At 37.4% G+C, this 21094-nt stretch overlaps 1 protein-coding gene across 4 annotated transcripts in view; it reads left to right on the forward strand.

Annotated features, from left to right (window-relative positions):
• Positions 1–21094, forward strand: part of myom3 (myomesin 3) — a 125641-nt gene that overhangs the window by 99589 nt on the left and 4958 nt on the right. For 2 of the 4 annotated variants that reach the window (XM_067447846.1, XM_067447847.1), the window contains exons 24-35: positions 1433–1558; positions 1944–1988; positions 7896–8035; positions 8183–8327; positions 9365–9424; positions 12936–13003; positions 13098–13205; positions 14544–14631; positions 17058–17096; positions 17171–17276; positions 19657–19820; positions 19900–19936. In XM_067447846.1, the coding sequence (XP_067303947.1) occupies positions 1433–1558; positions 1944–1988; positions 7896–8035; positions 8183–8327; positions 9365–9424; positions 12936–13003; positions 13098–13205; positions 14544–14631; positions 17058–17096; positions 17171–17276; positions 19657–19820; positions 19900–19936 (1126 nt within the window). Of the gene's footprint in view, positions 1–1432; positions 1559–1943; positions 1989–7895; positions 8036–8182; positions 8328–9364; positions 9425–12935; positions 13004–13097; positions 13216–14543; positions 14632–17057; positions 17097–17170; positions 17277–19656; positions 19821–19899; positions 19937–21094 lie in introns of those variants that run through there. The other 2 variants (XM_067447848.1, XM_067447849.1) reach the window with 2 other exon arrangements.

Raw genomic sequence — 21094 nt, forward strand, 5'->3', positions numbered from 1 at the left:
TTGTGTCTAATAATTATTTATTTGAGACTAGTAGCCGTGTAATAAGCGGGATAATGTACACCCAGCCGGTTGTTATCGCAGAATAAACCCCTTCAGAGTGATGCAAGACCCCTCCGCTCCGCTTCGCGTCGGGGTCCTGATCACTCTGTCGGGGTTTATTCTGCGATAACAACCGGCTGGGTGTACATTATCCCTTACATATCGATTAGGCATAACATGAATAACACTGATGATCTCTTCATCACTGCACCTGTTAGTGGGTGGGATATATTAGGCAGCAAGTGAACATTTTGTCCTCAAAGTAGATGTGTTAAGCAGGAAAAATGGGGCAAGAGTAAGGATTTGAGCGAGTTTTTACAAGGCCCAACAGGGTCAGAGCATCTCCAAATCTACAGCTCTTGTGGGGTGTTCCCGGTCTGCAGTGGTCAGTATCTTATAAAAGTGCTCCAAGGAAGGAACAGTGGAGAACCGGCCACAGGGTCATGGGCGGCCAAGGCTCAGTGATGCACGAGGGATGACTGGCCCGTGTGGTCCGATCAAACAGGCAAGCTACTGTAACTCAGATTGCTCAAGAAGTTAATGCTGGTTCTGATAGAAAGCTGTCAGAATACACAGAGCATCTTAGTTTGTTGCGTATGGAGCTGCGTAGCCGGAGACCAGTCAGGGTGCCCATGCTGACCTCTGTCTACCGCTGAAAAGGCCTACAGTGGCACGTGAGCATCAGAACTGGATCACGGAGCAATGGAAGGAGGTGCCCTGGTCTGATGAATCGCATTTTCTTTTACTTCACATGGATGGCTGGGTGCATGTACGTTGCTTACCTGGGGAACACATGGCACCAGGATGCACTATGGGAAGAAGGCAAGTGGGCGGAGGCAGTGTGATGCTTTGGGCAATGTTCTGCTGGGAAACCTTGAGTCCTGCCATCCATGTGGATGTTACTTTGACACACAAGCATTGTTGCAGACCATGTACACCCTTTTATGGAAACGGTATGGTTTGAGGAGCACAACAAAAAGAGGACCAACTCAATATTAGAAATGTGTTGTCAATATTAGGTCATAATGTATATTAATATAATTTATTAATATATTATATAAACTAAACAACAAATGTTCTAACAAATGTTTTTATCAATTTGACACACACACACACACACACACACACATATATATATATATATATATATATATATATATATATATATATATATATATTTTTTTTTTTTTTTTTTGAACATTCTAGTCATTCTTTTCCATATAATGAAATTAAATGTGAACCAAAATTATTATAAAATGTCCCATAAACGTAGCTTATGTGTTGTGCTAAATATAGCAAGTCCTCTGTAAAAGAAGAAATATATTCACGGTTTTGTGTTTGTGTAAAAAAGATGCTTTGTTTTGGGTAAACTGGTCTTTAAACCTGAACTGTTGGTCATGTACGTCTCCCAGGTCTGTCCTCACCTTCACGGACGCCTCAGAGCAGGATTTGGGCCTTTACACAGCGGAGCTGAGTGGAAACCCTGACATCTCCTCTAGCTTCACCTTCACTGCCGAGGGTAGATATTCATTTCTATCTCTGCATAATGCATTACCTGAACATGGTGGCATAAGACCTTGTACATCTGTTCAGCATGAAAACTTGATGCATAACTCGTCTTTTCTTAGTGTGACTGCAGTATTTTATCATCATTTGGCCGTTGATTAATGTTTTGTCAAGCCCCTTTGCCCTAAACCATGTTGTACAAGATCTGTGTATTTTCAGTCTACAGTGTGACTGTTTGAGTCAGATCTACTGCAAGACAAACCTAATCTTTAAACTTGAAATCTTATTTACAAAGATGTCAGATCATTCTGACAGCCGTCAGTATCTTTGTCTTGATCGTGTGGACTCTGCTGCAAGTGATTGAATTCACTTTGTAATTGTGCCGTTTTCTTTCTCAGATCTGGAGAGGCTGACAGAACTCAGCTGGCATGTCAGAAACCCCTGTAAGTGAATCAAATACACAACTCTGTAAATGTTCAGAGAATCTAAACTGTAACGTCTGAGATACACTAGCATTCAAAGGATGGGGTGTGCAAGATGTTCACCAAAGCTATTTATTTGATCAAAGATACAGTAAAAACAGTAATATTGTGAAATAGTATTACAATTTAAAATAACTTTTCTGTTGTAATATGTTTAAGTTTAATTCATTTGATCAAATTCATCATTTTCTCCAGTCTTCAGTATCACATGATCCTTCAGAAATCATTCTAATATGTTGATCCGATTCACATTTATTTGTATAGTTCAAAATACACAGCGTTTCAAGGCAGTTTTACAGAAAATAAAAATTTTCTTCAATACAATTTAGAGTGATCTGTTATCCAGAGGTGGAAAGTAACGAATTACATTTACTCGCGTTACTGTAATTGAGTAGTTTTTCTGTGTACTTAGATAAAAATATCTAATTTTACTTTTACTTAAGTACATTTTGATTGAAGTATTGTACTTCGCTACATTTTAAACCACATCCGTTACTGAGTAAAAATAAATCATTAATGCAAAGAGGGGAGGAAAAAAACGTGATCCGGAAATGACTAATATTGAATAGAGGGCGCGGGGCGCGGGAGAGAACAAGCGCGCAAATATCAGTTGGAGACGAACAAGACAGACGTCAGTGACGCAGACCCAGGTGAAAGCAAAACGCCGTCGTGAACCCCTGGCTAGTATGGAAATACTTTGGATATAGAAAAAAATAACGTGGTGTTGTCCCGGAGGATATCAAATTTGCAGAAAATGTGGATGCAAATGAAGAAACACATAGAACATGTTCGGTACCACTTCCCTCTGTGCAGATAAAGGTATGTTTATAACTTAAGGCCGAATGATTTCTGTGACGCAGAGGAATCCCGGAATCCAGTCATGAACATTAACTTTACATTATAAGGTAGAATTCACGTAATACACGCAAACTGGTGGATGAACGAAAAACTCGAAAGTAGAGCTGGAGGCCTAGAAACAAATCAAATCGCGACATGGTCTGGGAATATTAAAGCACAAAACATTGCTATATGAATATATGATCTGCTTGTTCTGTCTCTGTGAATGAGCTGCTCCGTCTACTACATATGGACTCTATTATTCTTAAACATTTTAACGAATCAATGATAAAAATAAGTTGTTAATCTAATTCATAATAATTTACTGAATTTAGTTTATTACACATGTTTTATTGAAATTTTAATAATATTCAATCCCCCCCCCCCCAAAAAAGACCAATCATCTTCATTCATTTAACATCATTTTAACTAGTTATAATAACCATAATTTAACAATAGGTACAATAATTGTTTAATTGATGTTTTCTGAGATAGTTGCCATATCATGAAAATCTCATTCTAATCACAACCCTACAGGGGAGAGTTAAAAAAGTAACTTTTACTCTGAGTACATTTTAAATGAGTTACTTTTTACTTTTACTTGAGTACATTTTTAGACCAGTAATTTTACTTGTACTTAAGTAAAATTTCATTGAAGTAACAGTACTTTTACTTGAGTAGAATATTTTGTTACTCTTTCCACCTCTGCTGTTATCAGAGGAGACTGTGCCCACAACTCCATATGTCAGAAATGTACAGTTAAGACAACACATACAGTTAGCTAACATCATATATTAATTCAGGCATTATAAAGAAGTTATTACAAGTTGAGATTAGGGCTGTCAAAATAGCTGAAAAGCTTAATTCGAAATTCTTCAATATTAGCAAAATTCAAATGATAATCAAATTCTAAAGGCAATACTTAATGTTAGAGGGTAACGGTACTGTATTCTCCTACATACCACAAGAGGGCGCAAGCGAACTCAAAAAACAAATGTAAACCAAATCGAGCATTGCATCTTTTATTGAAATGATATTCACTTTTTAAAGGCCCACTGAAGTGCCTTGAAACGCGGCGCATTATTCAGTGTGTTGACGTAATTTCCCCTGAAACGGCTTCAGCTGTTAGCAGCTCCTCCCCTTTTTTTAAAAACAGCCAATAGCGTTTCGTTAATATACAGTTTGACTAGAGCAGACCTTTCTCAGTTTGGTAAAGCCAGTTTCCTCTAACACTGTTTATCATCATAATCTCCTCCATATCGCTTTGTAATGCAGCATTCTGTGCAGAATTCAAATGGGTCGATATGTTTGTCGTCTGCGCCGACTCGCGCATATGATCCGCGCTGCACTCTCGTCTCTGTAGTCTAAATTTAGACCAGAGCCGCTGGGGTGTGTGCGCTGCTGCGGTGCGTGAAACAAACGTGAAAACATTAGCCCCGTTTCCACCACAGGAACTTTACCCAGGAACCAGGAACTTTGGGTGGTACTTGGTGTGTTTAGACCGCAGGAACCAGGGTATAAATGAAGTTCCGGGTAAATATTTCCCCCTCCAAACGGCCCTGCTCGCGAGGTAGTACTTTTTCAAAGTTCAGGAACTTTCGAGGGCGGGACTTGGGCGCTGAACATGCTGATTGGTTGAGCTCACGCAGCCTTTTATTTCAACCGGCATTTTTAAAAGTCTTTTGCGAGGTTCGTTCTACGCTCAGTAAATAATCAGTCTTGCTCTCTGTCTGGTGGCGCGCGGTCGTCTCAGCCAACTCACGTGCAATGTCCGTAATAGCTGATAATATACATTGTCATTTTAAATCTAGCTTTACAAGCTTTCTGAATATGCTGCATTCTGCTGAATCTCCATATTAGTGCTCTTTTCTGTCGTTGTTAATTTCATCTTTAGTAAACCTATACATAACCAGCAAAAGCAGCACAGCTTGAATCTCTTCCATACTCGTTACTATTTTTTTTTCACCATGTAAACGACCTGACGGATTACTTTTAAGTGTGCGTCCTTACATGTGACAGCGCGCGCCGCGCTCATGTTGACAAGAGAGGAAAGTTAATTTTTCTGAGGGGTAAACTTTTTATTTCGTGAGTTATGAAGATAATGTTGGAGTAATGACACAGCGTATATTGCCCCAGGCATTTTTTACTTTAACTGCGCCTGACAGAAGAATTTTCTGAGATGATTATTACACTTTACAACAAATAAATAGCTTATTATTTAATACTGTATTAGTCCTGGTGGCCGTTAAGAGTTCCAATGGCTACAGTAAACACATTCCAGCTGCTGGAGAAAACAGTGTTGACATTTTTGATGCGGCAGACAAACTGCATGTGACAAAATGATTGCGATTGAAAGTCATCACATGTAAACACCAGATCGGTTTAGATAACGTCTCATGTAAACAGTCCACTAAATCTTTCAATCGATGCACACAAAAATGATTACTGTCCGTCACAGACTATTTGGAGGAACAGTGGCGCGCAGTCCTACATCACCGGACTAATTTGCCTAATCTTCTCGGAACTTTATCGCGGTCGAAACGCAGACAGCTGCAGTTCTGGGGGGGAGAAAAGTTCCTGTAAAAAAGTTCCTGGTACAAACTGTTCCGGGTAATTTTGGTGGAAACGGGGCTATAGACTTTATTCGCCTCAAATGAGGCATATTTACACTGAATCGTTTCCTATCGCATATATAGTGTGCTGTGTGCCTTTCACCATGTAGAAATGAGTAAATGTGTGTTAACAACTGACCGATTTCAGCCACAGCTTCAACAGTGTAGGGGGCGGGCTTTAGATTCTAGAGAGCATTTGATTGGACAAGAGAAGATTTGACGAGGAGGTGAAGTATGCGATGATGTCATCAAAATCTGAGATTCGTTTTAACGGAAATGAGAGACTGTAAATTTTTGAACGCTTATCTCTTAAATGCAAATTTCGTCATAGTTTTGGAACACACCAGCTAATTCATAACTAAGGCTAACACAGTCATACTAAAAGCTAAAAAAACCTACATTTTATTTTCAGTGGACCTTTAAAGTGAATTGACTTTTCAAACAATTGTTAAATAACACAATTTTTTCAATAATGAGCTTGTAGGTTAGCCTAGAAATCTAGACGCACCCTACCGGCAGCAAATCTAATCTGCCCGCAAGTGTCGTCTAGGCACTCTCAATACCCTTCTGAGCTGTATTCGCCTAACTCTTGCCGGCCCAATCACATCGTGTATAGAGTCGGTGGGCGGGGCCATAATGACGACGGCCGAGTTGCGTTTGCGTGCTTCTAGTAAACACAGAAACTGGCGAACAATGGTCTTTCGAATCAGCTTTGACCGCGATTCTGGAAGACTTCGAGTTAAAGGGGGGGTGAAACACTCAGTTTCAGTCAATCTCATGTCAATCTTGAGTACCTATAGAGTAGTATTGCATCCTTCATATCTCCGAAAAGTCTTTAGTTTTATTATATTTATAAAAGAAATATGGGCTGTACCGAGTCTTTCCGGGAAAAACCGAGCGCCTGGAGGCGTATCGTGTGGGCGGAGCTAAAGAATGACGAGCGCAAAGCGGTGACATCCTCAAGCGTGGAGAAACTCATGACTATCGAGCTCAGCTAATACAGATATATGATCCAGAATCATTCGGAGGCTGAAATAAATTGAACAGGAGAAACCGCAACAGCAGGACGTCCGTCTCTGTGGTATGTACTGTATTTAGTGGCCTCTCCACATTTGTGTCTTTACTCGCAGTTTATGAGGACATGATTCGGTTTATGGACTATTGTATGCGACTAAACCTTAACAGTAGCAAGCAAAACGGTTTTGCACGTCAGACTAGTGTAATGTTATACAGAGAACAACAATGAAGTAATGTTAGTGCATTTGAATGACGAAGCACGCGATCGTGTCGTTTACTGATGTTTACTCACGCGACGATAGCCGACAGCACAGACATTTGAAGCAGTTTTACTCACCGGCTGCTTCCAAAGCAGGACCGAACCTTTATCGCTGGGACCGCTCCGTCAAAAACACACTTCTTTGGTATGATTTGGTAAAGTCCTGACAGCAGTGAACCTGGAGATCCACTTTTGCGACGCGACTGAAGCGATGATGTGAAGCTTCCCGTCATTTCTGCGTTCAAATCGGGTCAAATGCAGCGCTGCCTTCCCGGAATGCTGTGCTGAAGCGTTGAAGTCGCTCGACGTCACCCATAGGAATAAAGTGGAGCGCGGCACCTGGATCGACTGGATCTGCACCTGAGCGAGTGTTTATGGGCGTGCATTTCCTCTCTTGCTCTAGTCACGCGCGCGCACCCTACCGGGAGAAGAGCCCGTACGGCCCATACAAGGACCTTCCGATCTATTAACGTCAAGTAGACCCATACTTGAAAAAAACTCTCCGAAACTTGTGAGAAACCGGAAGGAGTATTTTTGACACAGAAATACTCCATCAAACGTCCAACATTAGTTTTTGAAACTTTGTCTATGTTTAGGATGGGAATCCAAGTCTTTAACAGTGTAAAAAGCTCAGTATGCATGAAACAGCATTTCACCCCCCCTTTAAGCTTTTCTCAGAGAAAAGAACGGCACTAAAGTCATTCTTAAAAAGGGAAGATGTGTTCGGAGTTTAGCCGACCGGATACGGCGAATGTTTAATCAGTCAATGAGCTCCGCTTCACCTCTATTGCTCTAGTTGGTGTAGCGCTAGGACAGAAGTGGTTGAAAGTGGACAAAAAAGACGGATTAAAACACCAGGTGCAAATGGAGATGCAGCTCCCTCATCTACTTCCAATCCAATCGACCGAAACGCATCTTAATACCAGGTGTAAACGGCCTTAGTTTGAGCGTGTAGGAAGACTCAGTCATTAGACCTCATTCACAAGGCTTCAGAAAGATCTATAGTCTGTAGGCACCTTAAATTAAAGGGATAGTTTCCATATAAAAAGTTAATGGGTGTAATGGCTTTTTGTGACAGCCTGAAAAGACAAAATGCTCATTTTTGTGTAAACTACAATCTTAAATCTCTTCGTCATCTGGCAGTGATCGCTCTGAAGTCTGAAGGCTGGCAGGTGGATGTGTCGGAGCAGGGAAGTGTCCGTCTGTGGCTGCAGACTGAAGCTCTCAGCAGTGCCGCGCTGCTTCGCCTCATCCTCAATGACGGAGAGATCTCCAGCACACCGGTAACCGCTTCAGATCACATCTTGTGCCACTGGCACTTTTTGCTCATGACTTCTAAAGAGGTGTGTGTGTGTGTGTGTGTGTGTGTGTGTGTGTGTGTGTGTGTGTGTGTGTGTGTGTGTGTGTGTGTGTGTGTGTGTATCCTGCAGGCCCGTAAGATTAACTTCGACAAGGCAGGAGGTCTGGTGGAGATCCTGTTTGATCAAATCTCAAAAGAAGATGAGGGCTCGTACACCGCTCAGCTCAAAGACGGACGGGCCAAGAACCAGTTCACACTGGTGTTTGTGGATAAGAGTATGTTTACAATGTTACTGTAATATTAAACTACAAAGCTGTTCGGGAAGGGGTGTATATATGTACATAGATACACTTTTTTTTTTTTCTTGCAAAACTTTTTTGCATTATTCTTTATTGAGTGGAACTTTAAAACGTTTTCAACATCGATAATAATCATAAATGTTTCTTGAGCATCAAATCCTCATATCAGAATGATTTCTGAAGGATCATGTGACACTAAGGACTGGAGTAATGATGCTGAAAATGGAGCTTTGATCACAGGAATAAATTACATTTTAAAATATATTCATATAGAAAATACTTATTTTAAATCACAATAATATTTCACAATATTACTGTATTTTTTAACCTTTTGAATAGTAGAATAAGTATGATTTCATATACACTACCATTCAAAAGTTTACAGGCTCTTATGCTCACCAAGACTTCATTTATTTGATCAAACATACAGTAAAAACAGTAATATTGTGAATTATTAGTTAAAATAACTGTTTCAATTTGAAATATATAATGCAACGCTGTATTTTCAGCATCATTACTCCAGTCTTCAGTGTCACATAATCCTTCAGAAATCATTCTGATATGAGGATTTACTGCTCAAGAAATTTGTATGATTATCAATGTTGAAACTTATTTCTTATATTTATAAACTTATATTTTTGTGGAAACCATGATATATTTTTTCAGAATTCTTTAATAAATGGAAAGTTCCAAAGAACAGCAATTGGTTGAAATAGAAAACATTTTAGACATGTTTTACTGTCACATTTTTACAGTTGTTACAGTTAAGCATTAAAAGTTCCCAGAATGTATTTATTTGGGGCTTTTTCCCAAAACCCCGAAGTAACTAAAACAGATATGGTTCCAGAATTGTCTTTCAAAAAAGATAATTTCTTTTTTTGAATGATGATATGTTTTTATAAAGTTAATTGTCATTTTTAAGTCACCCACTTAATTATGCAGCAAAACCCAAACTCAAAATAATGTATCTGGTGACAGATTAATATTTCTGCTTCTGTTTCATTGTTTGTCAGAGTTTAAGGACACACTAGCCAAATCTGTGGCCAACAGACGAAACTGGAAGAGAAAGTCAGGTGAGTCGACAAAACCGATCTAGAGACCGACAACAGTTACACAGAGAAACTCATGTCAACTAATGACACTAACATATGAATAAAGACAATCACGAGACTCTCTCGTGCAATGGATGAAGAGCTAAAACACTCTACAGCTAATGGCTGACTTTTACAATATAATCTATCAGAATTTAAGCAAAAATCGACTTTACAATAGTTAACACTTTACAACAAGGTCTCAATTGTTAACCATGCAAACATGAACTAACAATAAGCAATATTTTCGGTCACACTTTAGTTTAGGGTCCAATTTTCACTATGAACTACAATTTTTCCTCAAACTAATTACTGCTATTAATAGTTAGTAAGGTAGTTGTTAAGTTTAGGTATTGGGTAGGATTAAAGCTACACTGTGTAACCTTTTTAGTTTATTCTTAGCTAAAATAACTTGGTTCTTTCAAAAATATATGTGCTCATTAATGTACATTTACTTCTTTCAAGTAATAAAGTATTCTCGTAATTTTATAATATACCATTGAAAATACATAAAATAAAATAAAAATAAATAAATAAAAGCTTCGCTTTTCACGTTTTTACACTCGATGGCACCGTGTCGCATGTGAAGAGGAGGATTGCTTGAGGCTGCTATATGATGATGGAGGATCACTCTTAAGCCCCTTTCTAAATGCACGTCGGACCCGCAATATTCCCGGAACATTGCCGGGTCGCCTTCTGTGTGAAAGCAACCACGTCCCGGAACTGATTAGCGAATTCGACCCGGGTCGGGGACCTAGTAGCATTGCAGGATATGTATCAGAGTCGCCAAGGAAGCGGAAAAGAGAATTAAGACGGCAACGCAACGGGCAAATCAACAAGACAAAAGTAAATATTGGAGTGGCCTTTCCAAGATGGAAAGAGCTCATGAGGAGCAACGATTTTAAAAAGGACGCCGACATTGCCTGCTTTCTTCTCGACAGGTAATATTAATTCAGCCTATTCGTGTATATTGGAAGTTTTATTGTTGCTTGGCTAATTATATCATGGTGTGCTGAGCATAACACTAGAACGACGTCTAGGATAGTTTTCCTCGCGTCAATGATGAAAAAGTATTGTTTACCTTATAACAAATCCGTGTTCTATGACGGATAACATGAGATTAATATTTTAATTGCATTATAATTTGTTTGCCTTACGCTAGTGGTGTTGTATAATATACAGAATAATGATAGCACTGATAAAAGTTACTTTACTAAGATACGCTTGCATTCGTCTGGGAACCTGATAGCTGCTGTTAGCAATGAACTGGTTAAAAATAACGAAAACGTAAAACTATTATTCATTTTACATAGATTAATTTGATCATAGATCATTTGGTAAATTAAATAACTGCAAATTATAATAGTTTCCAAAAATTACCTCATCACTTGAGTTGAAGCAACACTCACCGAAGAGGTCGAACTGGAAGCCATGACTAAATCGGCCACCGTAGGAGTTGAAACTAAATCGAAATTGAGAGGAACAGAAACTATTATTCACTGGATGGTCATATACCTTTACACCACTAGATGGGGGAAAATATCACAGTGTAGCTTTAAGGGATGTAGAATTTGGTCATGCAGAATAAGCAGGGTTCATACACATTTCTACCAATATATTTCTATGGCTTTTCCATTAATTTTAGACAAATATTCATGACCTAAGCTTCCATGAAATGTCTGTGTATACATGTCAAATAAGAAAAATCCATGTTCAAACGTCAAATTACAGCATATCTTTAACTAATTAATTAACGCCAAGCTATACAAAATACAAAAGATGGTTAGAAAAAAATTATGTCTGACCTTAGCAATGAATTAACACACAACAATGTTAATTAAGTAAATAAGTGTCCAGTAACACTGACAGTAACTTTACAAGGTGGCAATGCCAGAGACAAACTTTTGGAATACATAATTGGGTAACCAATAATATTTTAAAACAGCTTTGCTTCCTATTTACCAGTCATCTAATTGGAAAACCATCAATTGTTAAAAAATCATCGTCCCTGGTTGAATGTTTTATTTTTAATTTCCGCAGTTTACACCTCTACAAACTAAAAATGGCAGATATTCCCCCATGTAAGGATCAGAAATTACATTTTCCATTATGGGGCTCCTTGGATTTGACTTCCAAGAGCATTTATAAGTGCAATTTTAAATGATTACCTGTGTTGTCATTTGTCAAATACTTACATTTACCCAATTACATAAATCAATCAGAATACTATATAGACTGTTTTCCATCTTTACACTGCAAAGGTGGAAAAGAAGTTGCATCTGAAATAGCATAAATGTTTATTTACACAGACTGTTTAATGTTAATCAAATTATAAAATTAAATAACTCTTTACAGAGTCATTATTGTCAGGTAATGCTCTTGATATTGTAATAATGATTATTAATGTTGTCGATTAATAGATACATAACATGTTTTTAGTGTTTGGGGAAACTACACGTCAAACTGACTAACGTTACAAAGGAATTTTACAAGCATTTACGAATTATATTAATGCTTTTTATGCATTCGAAAATTAATTCATTCTTACCAGCATGATGAATAAATTATATTAACTGGAATAAACTAATGTTATACAGAAAGGGAGCAGAGAATGTGACCGATTGTGAGTCTATGCATAATTTGGGTCTAGCGTGAGTTTAAACGCTCTCTCAAACACTCCCGTAAAAAATCACGGAAGATGGCGATACAGCAATATTAATCTCTTACATCCAGTCTGGACTTTTTGTTTATGATGACGGGAGATTGGGGAGAGTTTCAGTCAGAATTCAGACAGAGAGCGCGTACTGAACACAACTCTGGTTTCAGCAATGACTAATCTGAACGCTTCTGATTGGCCTTCATGCTCAACAGAAATGCGTGTGATTGGTTGTAATGCTCAACGCTGCAAAAGGAAATCTGATGGAATGTAGCAGTCGGGTGGATCGAAGTATTTTTACAAAGTTTGTTTAACCAATATTATCAATTAAACATATCTTCTATTACGTACATAATTTGAAATAAATATCCATGACTTTTCCAAAACTCTGGTTTATTTGTTTTTCCAAAACTTTCCAGGCCTGGAAATTGCCATTTTAAAATTCCATGACTTTTCCAGGTTTTTCATGACCGTACGAACCCTGGCATTTATGTTCTTTATAAGTACTAATGAACAACCAATATCCGTGTAATATGCATGCAAATAGTTAATGGTGAGAACTGAACCCTAAAATAAAGTGTTACTATATTTAAGCATTTATTAATGTTATTTAATAAAATGTTAGTGCATTAACTAATGTAATTGAGGTTTTTTTTTTTTAAGTATTAGTAAAGTAAGTTAATAAATACTTTAGAAGTATTTGTCATTGTTAGTTCATGTTAACTAATGGAAGCTTGTTGTAAAGTGTAACCATGTTAGTCAAAGTAGTTTTAAAGGCAGAACAGCATATCAAACTACTGAGAGTCAAATGACTCGACCTCTGTTCTGTTTTCCAAGGTCCCCATTTCGAGCAGTTTTTGTCATGGACCGTAACCTCTGATTGTGAAATGATTATGAAGTGCAAGGTAATGATATTTATTCACAATGATGGCAGTACATCAGCATTTAAACACAATATGACAAGTGTGTGTGTGTGTGTGTGTGTGTGTACGGCTGCAGGTCACTAACGTGAACAAAGACACGCGTTTGGTGTGGTTTAAGGACGGAGTGGAGCTTCCTCAGGCCGTGTACGAGCCCTCGGGTGTCAGTACGTTCACTGTGCCACAGGTAAGGCAAGGCAAGTTATTGAACAGCACATTTCATACCCAATGGCAATTCAAAGTGCTTTCATAGAAATGAATTAAAATATGCATGAGAAAAAAAGAATACCATGTGTATGAATTAAAAATTAAAAACAAGGATAATTAAAACAGTTGTAATGATAATAAAAAAATCACTATTCCCTGATTTTACTCAAGAACCTTCTTGTTAAACCCCTTTTCACCAATCATACTTTTCACTCGTTGGTCCATCAGATTCACACTCAAACCTATATGAGAGCAGAGACAGGACATGGAGGAACCAAGGGGGTAATCTAGCACTCGGAAAGCGTTCCACCCATAGGGGCGGCCATTGCTAACCAAGCCATCACCTGCTGTTAGCATCCCATTGACTCCCATTCATTTTTGTGTCACTTTGACAGTGAATAACTTTACATCTGAGGCGTTTAAAGACTCTATTTGTCCATTGTTTATTTCTAAAGAAACACGACAATGCATAAAAGGCTCTATTACCCTGTATCTTAAACTATCGCCCCGTAGAAGCTGTTTTTGTAAAAATAAGATAACAATTGCGTCATAACCAACATAACTCTGTCGCACAGTTGAGAAATTACCGTATAGACAGGAGGAGACGCTCAGAAGCAATCTTTAACTGTCTATGAGACAGTCGGGGGGACGTGGAGACAAAGTCTGATGAAGTCAAGGGGGAAGAATGGGGAGAAGCCGATAGTGAGCCAAAAGCAACGGGACAAAACTTTTAAACAACGTGATTTAGATTTCACTTTCCACAACTACTAGAAGACCTACAGCTGTCAGACAGGAGGCTCACGTCACATCTACGTCGTCAAGCTCAGTCTGAACCTGCGCAGTTCGCTCAGCCATCAGGAAGTGAGTGCCTCTGATTGGCCTCATTTTCGGCCGTTGAAGTCAATGGGATAGCTCTGTCCATTTCTTTTACTGTCTATGGGAGGAACACATCAGGAAAAACGTCAACAGAATTTGTGGCATAATGTCAGAAAATCACCAGAATTTTAAGGATGACTTTTTTTACAGCAGCCAAACAAACGGATCTTTCCTGAAAACTTCATCGAGCTGCTTTGGCTTTTACACACACACTAAAAAAAGTTGAAATGACGTTCTGTGGCGATCAATGTTCTGCCACAAATTCTGTCAATAACTCTTGACCTGTACCGGAACCGGAACATTCCTTCAACGGCGCGTCTAATTGCCTGATGGAGGAGCGTTCCTTCCACCACTCTTCCTGGCACTTGCCGATTACAGGGCTATTAGTGCGTAATTGTGCCTGGAATACGACTGACCCGTGTTATTTGTCCTCATGGCTCAGGTGACGAGGAAAGAGCTGGGAGTGTACAGGGCTGTGGTGAGCGACAGCAGAGGAGAAGACGACAGTGTGCTGGAACTGATAGATGATGGTGAGAACAACATTTTTACTGTCTGTCACCTCATTCTCACATCAGTGTGTATGAGTAAGAGTATCATATAGATCAGTGTTTCCCAATTTAAAAATTCTGTGGCACCCCCTCACATACGTTACGCTAGGGGTGTAACAATACAGATTGCTCACATTTCATATGGTTCGGTATTTGCTATGTTCAGGGAAAAAAGGACTAATAAAAATAAAAATAAGAACAAATAACTAAAAAAAAAGCCGAAGCACAAATAAATACTATTGAGCAAAGATACTAATAAAACAATGCTTCTCAGGTAGGTCAAACATTAGTTTTTTAGGTAGAGTAATTGAATAAATAATCAAATGTAAAATAACTGCATATTTAACTTTAAAATGTTTAAATTAAAGATTAATCCTTATTAAACTTACAAAAGCTATTCAATCAAGAGCAGCGAGTGATGTCCTTATGTTTTGTTTGACATTAAAGGGTTATTAGTTCACCCAAAAATGAAAATGAGATGTTTATCTGCTTACCCCAAGTGTATCCAACATGTAGGTGTGTCTGTTTCTTCAGTAGAACACAAATGAAGATTTTTAACTCCAACCGTTGCTGTGCCAGTCATATAATGGGGTGACTGGGTAACAAGTCTATGAGAGAAAAAAAAACATGCTTAGGCAACGTGCACAAAAACCCTGCTGCTCCTCACGACACATTGGTTTGTTAAGACACGAATCGATCAGTTTCTGTCAGAAACAACAGTATTTGTTATTTTTATACCTCATATCCCGACGAGTCTCATCAAGTTTTCCCATCGGGAAAATTCCGTTAGGTGAGGTCAAAACCGATACGATCATAGATATATATATAGATCCTCATTTATGCCTGCGCAGATTGATCGAATGAGGATCTATATGGTCTATATCTATAATCGCGTCGGTTTTGACCTCACCTAACGGAAGTTACTGCTGATGGGAAAACTTGATGAGACTCTTCGGGAGATGAGGTTAAAAAACAAATACTGTTCGGTTTCTCACAGAAACCGATTGGTTCGTGTCTTAAACCAATGTGTCGTGAGGAGCAGCAAGGGTTTTGTGCACGTTGCCTAAGCATGTTTTTTTTGTGTGTTTTTTTTTTATCTCATAGACTTGTTACCCAGTCACCCCATTATATGATTGGCACAGGAACGGTTGGAGTTAAAAAAAATCTTCATTTGTGTTCTAATGAAGAAATAGACACACCTACATGTTGGATGCACTTGGGGTAAGCAGATAAACATCTCATTTTCATTTTTGGGTTAACTAACCCTTTAAACAGACAGCAGTAAAGGCTACTGCCCCTTTAATACCTAATGGAAGGATATGCGTCGTCTTTCTCAACTGTATAAAGTTCACTTAAGGCAGACTATGTCTGCTTGGACACTCATCAAGATGGACATGTTGACATACTTTCTGTGTGAGTTTATCCGTCCATGCGCAAGACTTAAAAGATAACTCAATATTTGCGCGCTGAGAGACGTGTGCACTTCCGGATGATGCACAGAGACAGATCTTCTCACAGCGCGTACGAGCTCTCGCTCACGTCTTCTGGCTCTACACGCGGGTGATGATGACGGAGAAATGACTGCTAATTTTTTGTTAATATTAATTTCAACATGTATTTATACATAATTTTTTTATTTAATACTGTATTATCTTAGTTATTAATTTTGACATTAACTAATACATTATTAAATAAAAAAATACTTCTAAAGAATTTATTTATTTTAGTTAATATTAATTTCAACATTTAATAATGTATAAGTAAATGTTGAAATTAATATTACCTAAATTCTTTAAAAGTATTTTTAATTTCTATCTAAATCTAAAGAATTTATTTCAGTCAGTATTAATCTTAACATTTTCTAATACATTATTAATAAAAAATAACTTCTATAGAATGTATTTATCAGTTAATATTAATCTCAACATTTTCTAATACAGTATAAATAAAAAATACTTCAAAAAATATTAATATTAATTTCAGCATTTTCTAATACATTATTAATAAAAAATAACTTCTAAAGAATGTATTTATCTCAATATTTTCTAATACATTATTAATGAAAAATACTTGTAAAAAAAAAACTTAAATTAATTTCTAGATTTACTAATACATTTTGAATATAAAAATACTTCTAAAGAATTTATTATTAATGTCAACAATTACTTATAGATTATGATAATAAAAAGGCGTCAAGAATTTCTCTTATATTAATTTCAACATTTACTGATACATTATTAAATTTAAAGCTTGTATATTTAATGGACCTGAGCTGCCATGAACTAACAGTGATCAGCTGTGTTTTTATTAAACGGTAAATGTTAGTTAATGCATGAACCGATGGGACCTTGTTTTAAAGTGTTTAGGAGAATGATATTAATATGATGTTTTGTCTTTATTTTGCTCAGAGTTCGAGCGTCTCCTGCAGCAGCTCAGTAAACAGTGTGGTAGGTTGATGTGATGTTTCAGAGGCTCGTGGTCAGTTGATGTGGTTAAGTAACGGTATGTTTGTGACCCACAGCGCTCTCTGCTGGTCCGCTGTGGATCCAGTGCACTGCTCAGGGCTTCAAGCTCTACTGCTCCCTCAAATACTACCTGAGCTACATCAAGTCCAGCTGGTACTTCAAGTGAGTTTTTAATGATTTAGTACTTGAAATTAACCCAAATAACTAGGTTTAGGTATTGTTTTTTGTTTTTTTTATAATACTGGTGCCAAAGTAATACTGTTAAATGGAAACAGTGCCTGAACCGATAGTAAAAAAAAATTAAAGGAGCCACAAACAACGATGGATGACATTAAAGAAGTCATTCATTCAAACCATTAAAACATTTTTTTAAAAAGATTTTTAAATTAAAAAAACTTTTGAAATGGACTGTAGCAATTAACATTTGGCAATTAACAAGTTTGTTTTGTTGTTGTCCATTCAGAACCATAGGAGAATCATCATCTCTATTTGAAACAAAAAAATAATTAATTTTCAATTTATCCAGCAATGCACATTCATTTTATGCCATTATTTTTTTTATTCATCTACCAAATTCATAATATAAAAAGTTAGCTCAGTTCATGGTTATTATAGTTAACTAGAACTAAAACCATGGGGAAAATGTATATACAGTATTGTTCAAAATAATAGCAGTACAATGTGACTAACCAGAATAATCAAGGTTTTTCGTATATTTTTTTATTGCTACATGGCAAACAAGTTACCAGTAGGTTCAGTAGATTCTCAGAAAACAAATGAGACCCAGCATTCATGATATGCACGCTCTTAAGGCTGTGCAATTGGGCAATTAGTTGAATTAGTTGAAAGGGGTGTGTTCAAAAAAATAGCAGTGTGGCATTCAATCACTGAGGTCATCAATTTTGTGAAGAAACAGGTGTGAATCAGGTGGCCCCTATTTAAGGATGAAGCCAACACTTGTTGAACATGCATTTGAAAGCTGAGGAAAATGGGTCGTTCAAGACATTGTTCAGAAGAACAGCGTACTTTGATTAAAAAGTTGATTAGAGAGGGGAAAACCTATAAAGAGGTGCAAAAAATGATAGGCTGTTCAGCTAAAATGATCTCCAATGCCTTAAAATGGAGAGCAAAACCAGAGAGACGTGGAAGAAAACGGAAGACAACCATCAAAATGGATAGAAGAATAACCAGAATGGCAAAGGCTCAGCCAATGATCACCTCCAGGATGATCAAAGACAGTCTGGAGTTACCTGTAAGTACTGTGACAGTTAGAAGACGTCTGTGTGAAGCTAATCTATTTTCAAGAATCCCCCGCAAAGTCCCTCTGTTAAAAAAAAGGCATGTGCAGAAGAGGTTACAATTTGCCAAAGAACACATCAACTGGCCTAAGGAGAAATGGAGGAACATTTTGTGGACTGATGAGAGTAAAATTGTTCTTTTTGGGTCCAAGGGCCACAGGCAGTTTGTGAGACGACCCCCAAACTCTGAATTCAAGCCACAGTACACAGTGAAGACAGTGAAGCATGGAGGTGCAAGCATCATGATATGGGCATGTTTCTCCTACTATGGTGTTGGGCCTATTTATCGCATACCAGGGATCATGGATCAGTTTGCATATGTTAAAATACTTGAAGAGGTCATGTTGCCCTATGCTGAAGAGGACATGCCCTTGAAACGGTTGTTTCAACAAGACAATGACCCAAAACACACTAGTAAACGGGCAAAGTCTTGGTTCCAAACCAACAAAATTAATGTTATGGAGTGGCCAGCCCAATCTCCAGACCTTAATCCAATTGAGAACTTGTGGGGTGATATCAAAAATGCTGTTTCTGAAGCAAAACCAAGAAATGTGAATGAATTGTGGAATGTTGTTAAAGAATCATGGAGTGGAATAACAGCTGAGAGGTGCCACAAGTTGGTTGACTCCATGCCACACAGATGTCAAGCAGTTTTAAAAAACTGTGGTCATACAACTAAATATTAGTTTAGTGATTCACAGGATTGCTAAATCCCAGAAAAAAAAATTTTTTGTACAAAATAGTTTTGAGTTTGTACAGTCAAAGGTAGACACTGCTATTTTTTTGAACACACCCCTTTCAACTAATTGCCCAATTGCACAGCCTTAAGAGCGTGCATATCATGAATGCTGGGTCTTGTTTGTTTTCTGACAATCTACTGAACCTACTGGTAACTTGTTTGCCACGTGGCAATAAAAAATATACTAAAAACCTTGATTATTCTGGTTAGTCACATTGTACTGCTATTATTTTGAACAATACTGTGTGTATATATATATATATATAATATGCTAAGTTAATGTAACTTGATGTACTAAAATAACGACCTAAAATAAAATAAAAACTATATAGACAAATTAAATAACTACTAAAAATGACAAAAGCACAACATTTTTAATGGAAAAAATACAGATAAAAACTATAATAACATCTCAGTGATCCTAAAATAATGCTGGCTCAGATATTGTTTTATTGGAGGGATTTACAGTCACGCCTTTGATCATTTCATTTTCTCTCTGTGACAGAGACAAGAGAATAGACTTGGAGGAGCGGAGCAAGCCTGGCAGCAGTATGCAGAAGCTTTGGATTGAGATATTTGGCCCCTCTGAAAGTGATAAAGGGAAATACACCCTGGAGATGTTCGACGGCCAGGAAACACACAAGCGCTCTCTGGATCTGTCTGGACAAGGTACTGCCACACAAAACATGCGACTCGCGCAGGAGGATGAATTCCCCTGAAGCCTAAAACATCTCTTTCTTCTCTGTAGCTTTTGCAGATGCTTTGCTGGAACACCAGAGGCTGAAGTAAGTGAAGATGTTTTTGAATATTCATTTACTGACCCTTCACCTTCTTTGGTTACTGTTGACAAGCTTTACAGAATATTCCATAGAAATGAGTGGAGATTGTGTGTGTGTGTAAAATGTGCTCAAAGTGGTTTAAAAAAAAGATTAGATCTTATTCCTATTAGGAATGAGATTTAATCAAGTTTTACCAGCCGTTCTCATTAGTTTAATGGCTTTATTTATTTATTTTATTCCTGTACGGAATTTATTTTTTATTTTTTTTTCATAAAAAAGGTTGTCAGTTAGTTGTTACTTTAGCTTGATGTAAACAGGGTTTCTCCTTCGGACAAATAAATTAGTCATTCACTTGTCCGAGTAAAAAATGTGCTTGTTGTTGTAAATATAATTTATTCTGAAGCAAGAATCTCACCAATTAAAGCTGTTCAATCAGCTTTGACATATTTTAAATCAATCAAACTTTATTTGTATTGCACCTTCCCACAACCAAAAGGAGGACCAAGGTGCTTTACATTTAAAACAGAAGAACATGGATGATAAAAGAAAAATCATGTGTGATATTTGTACCGTATACCCTAATCTTATTAAATATAGGCTTTGCTTCAGATTTCATATTATAGCCATTCTTAAATCTGATCTATACATTAAATTAAAATAAGACACTAGGGCTGTTACCAACCAAATGAAATAATTTACATTGAACAATTACAACTGCCTTTATATGTTATGAGATTTGTATTTTTAAATAAATGTTGAAAAGTTAGTTTAAACATGAATCTAAACCTCCTGTAGGTGGCAGCAGGTGAGTCTTAATGAGCAAGTCATCGGGTGCGTTTACATGCACGTTCTTAAAGGTCCACTGAAATCAAAATTAAAGTTTTTTAGCTTTTAGTATGACTGTGTTAGCCTTAAATTTATGAATAAGCTGGTATGTTCCAAAACTATGACAAAATTTGCATTTAGGAGATATAAGTCAAATCTTCTGTCCAATCAAAATGCTCTCTAGAATCTAAAGCCCACCTCCTACGCTGCTGAAGCTGCAGCTGAAATCGGTCAGTTGTTAACACACATTTACTAATTTCTACATGGCGAAAGGCACATAGCACACTATATATGCGATAGGAAACGATTCAGTGTAAATATGCCTCATTTGAGGCGAAT

The sequence above is a fragment of the Pseudorasbora parva genome, chromosome 7 (genome assembly GCF_024679245.1).
Source record: "Pseudorasbora parva isolate DD20220531a chromosome 7, ASM2467924v1, whole genome shotgun sequence".
NCBI classification, from domain to species: Eukaryota; Metazoa; Chordata; class Actinopteri; order Cypriniformes; family Gobionidae; genus Pseudorasbora; species Pseudorasbora parva.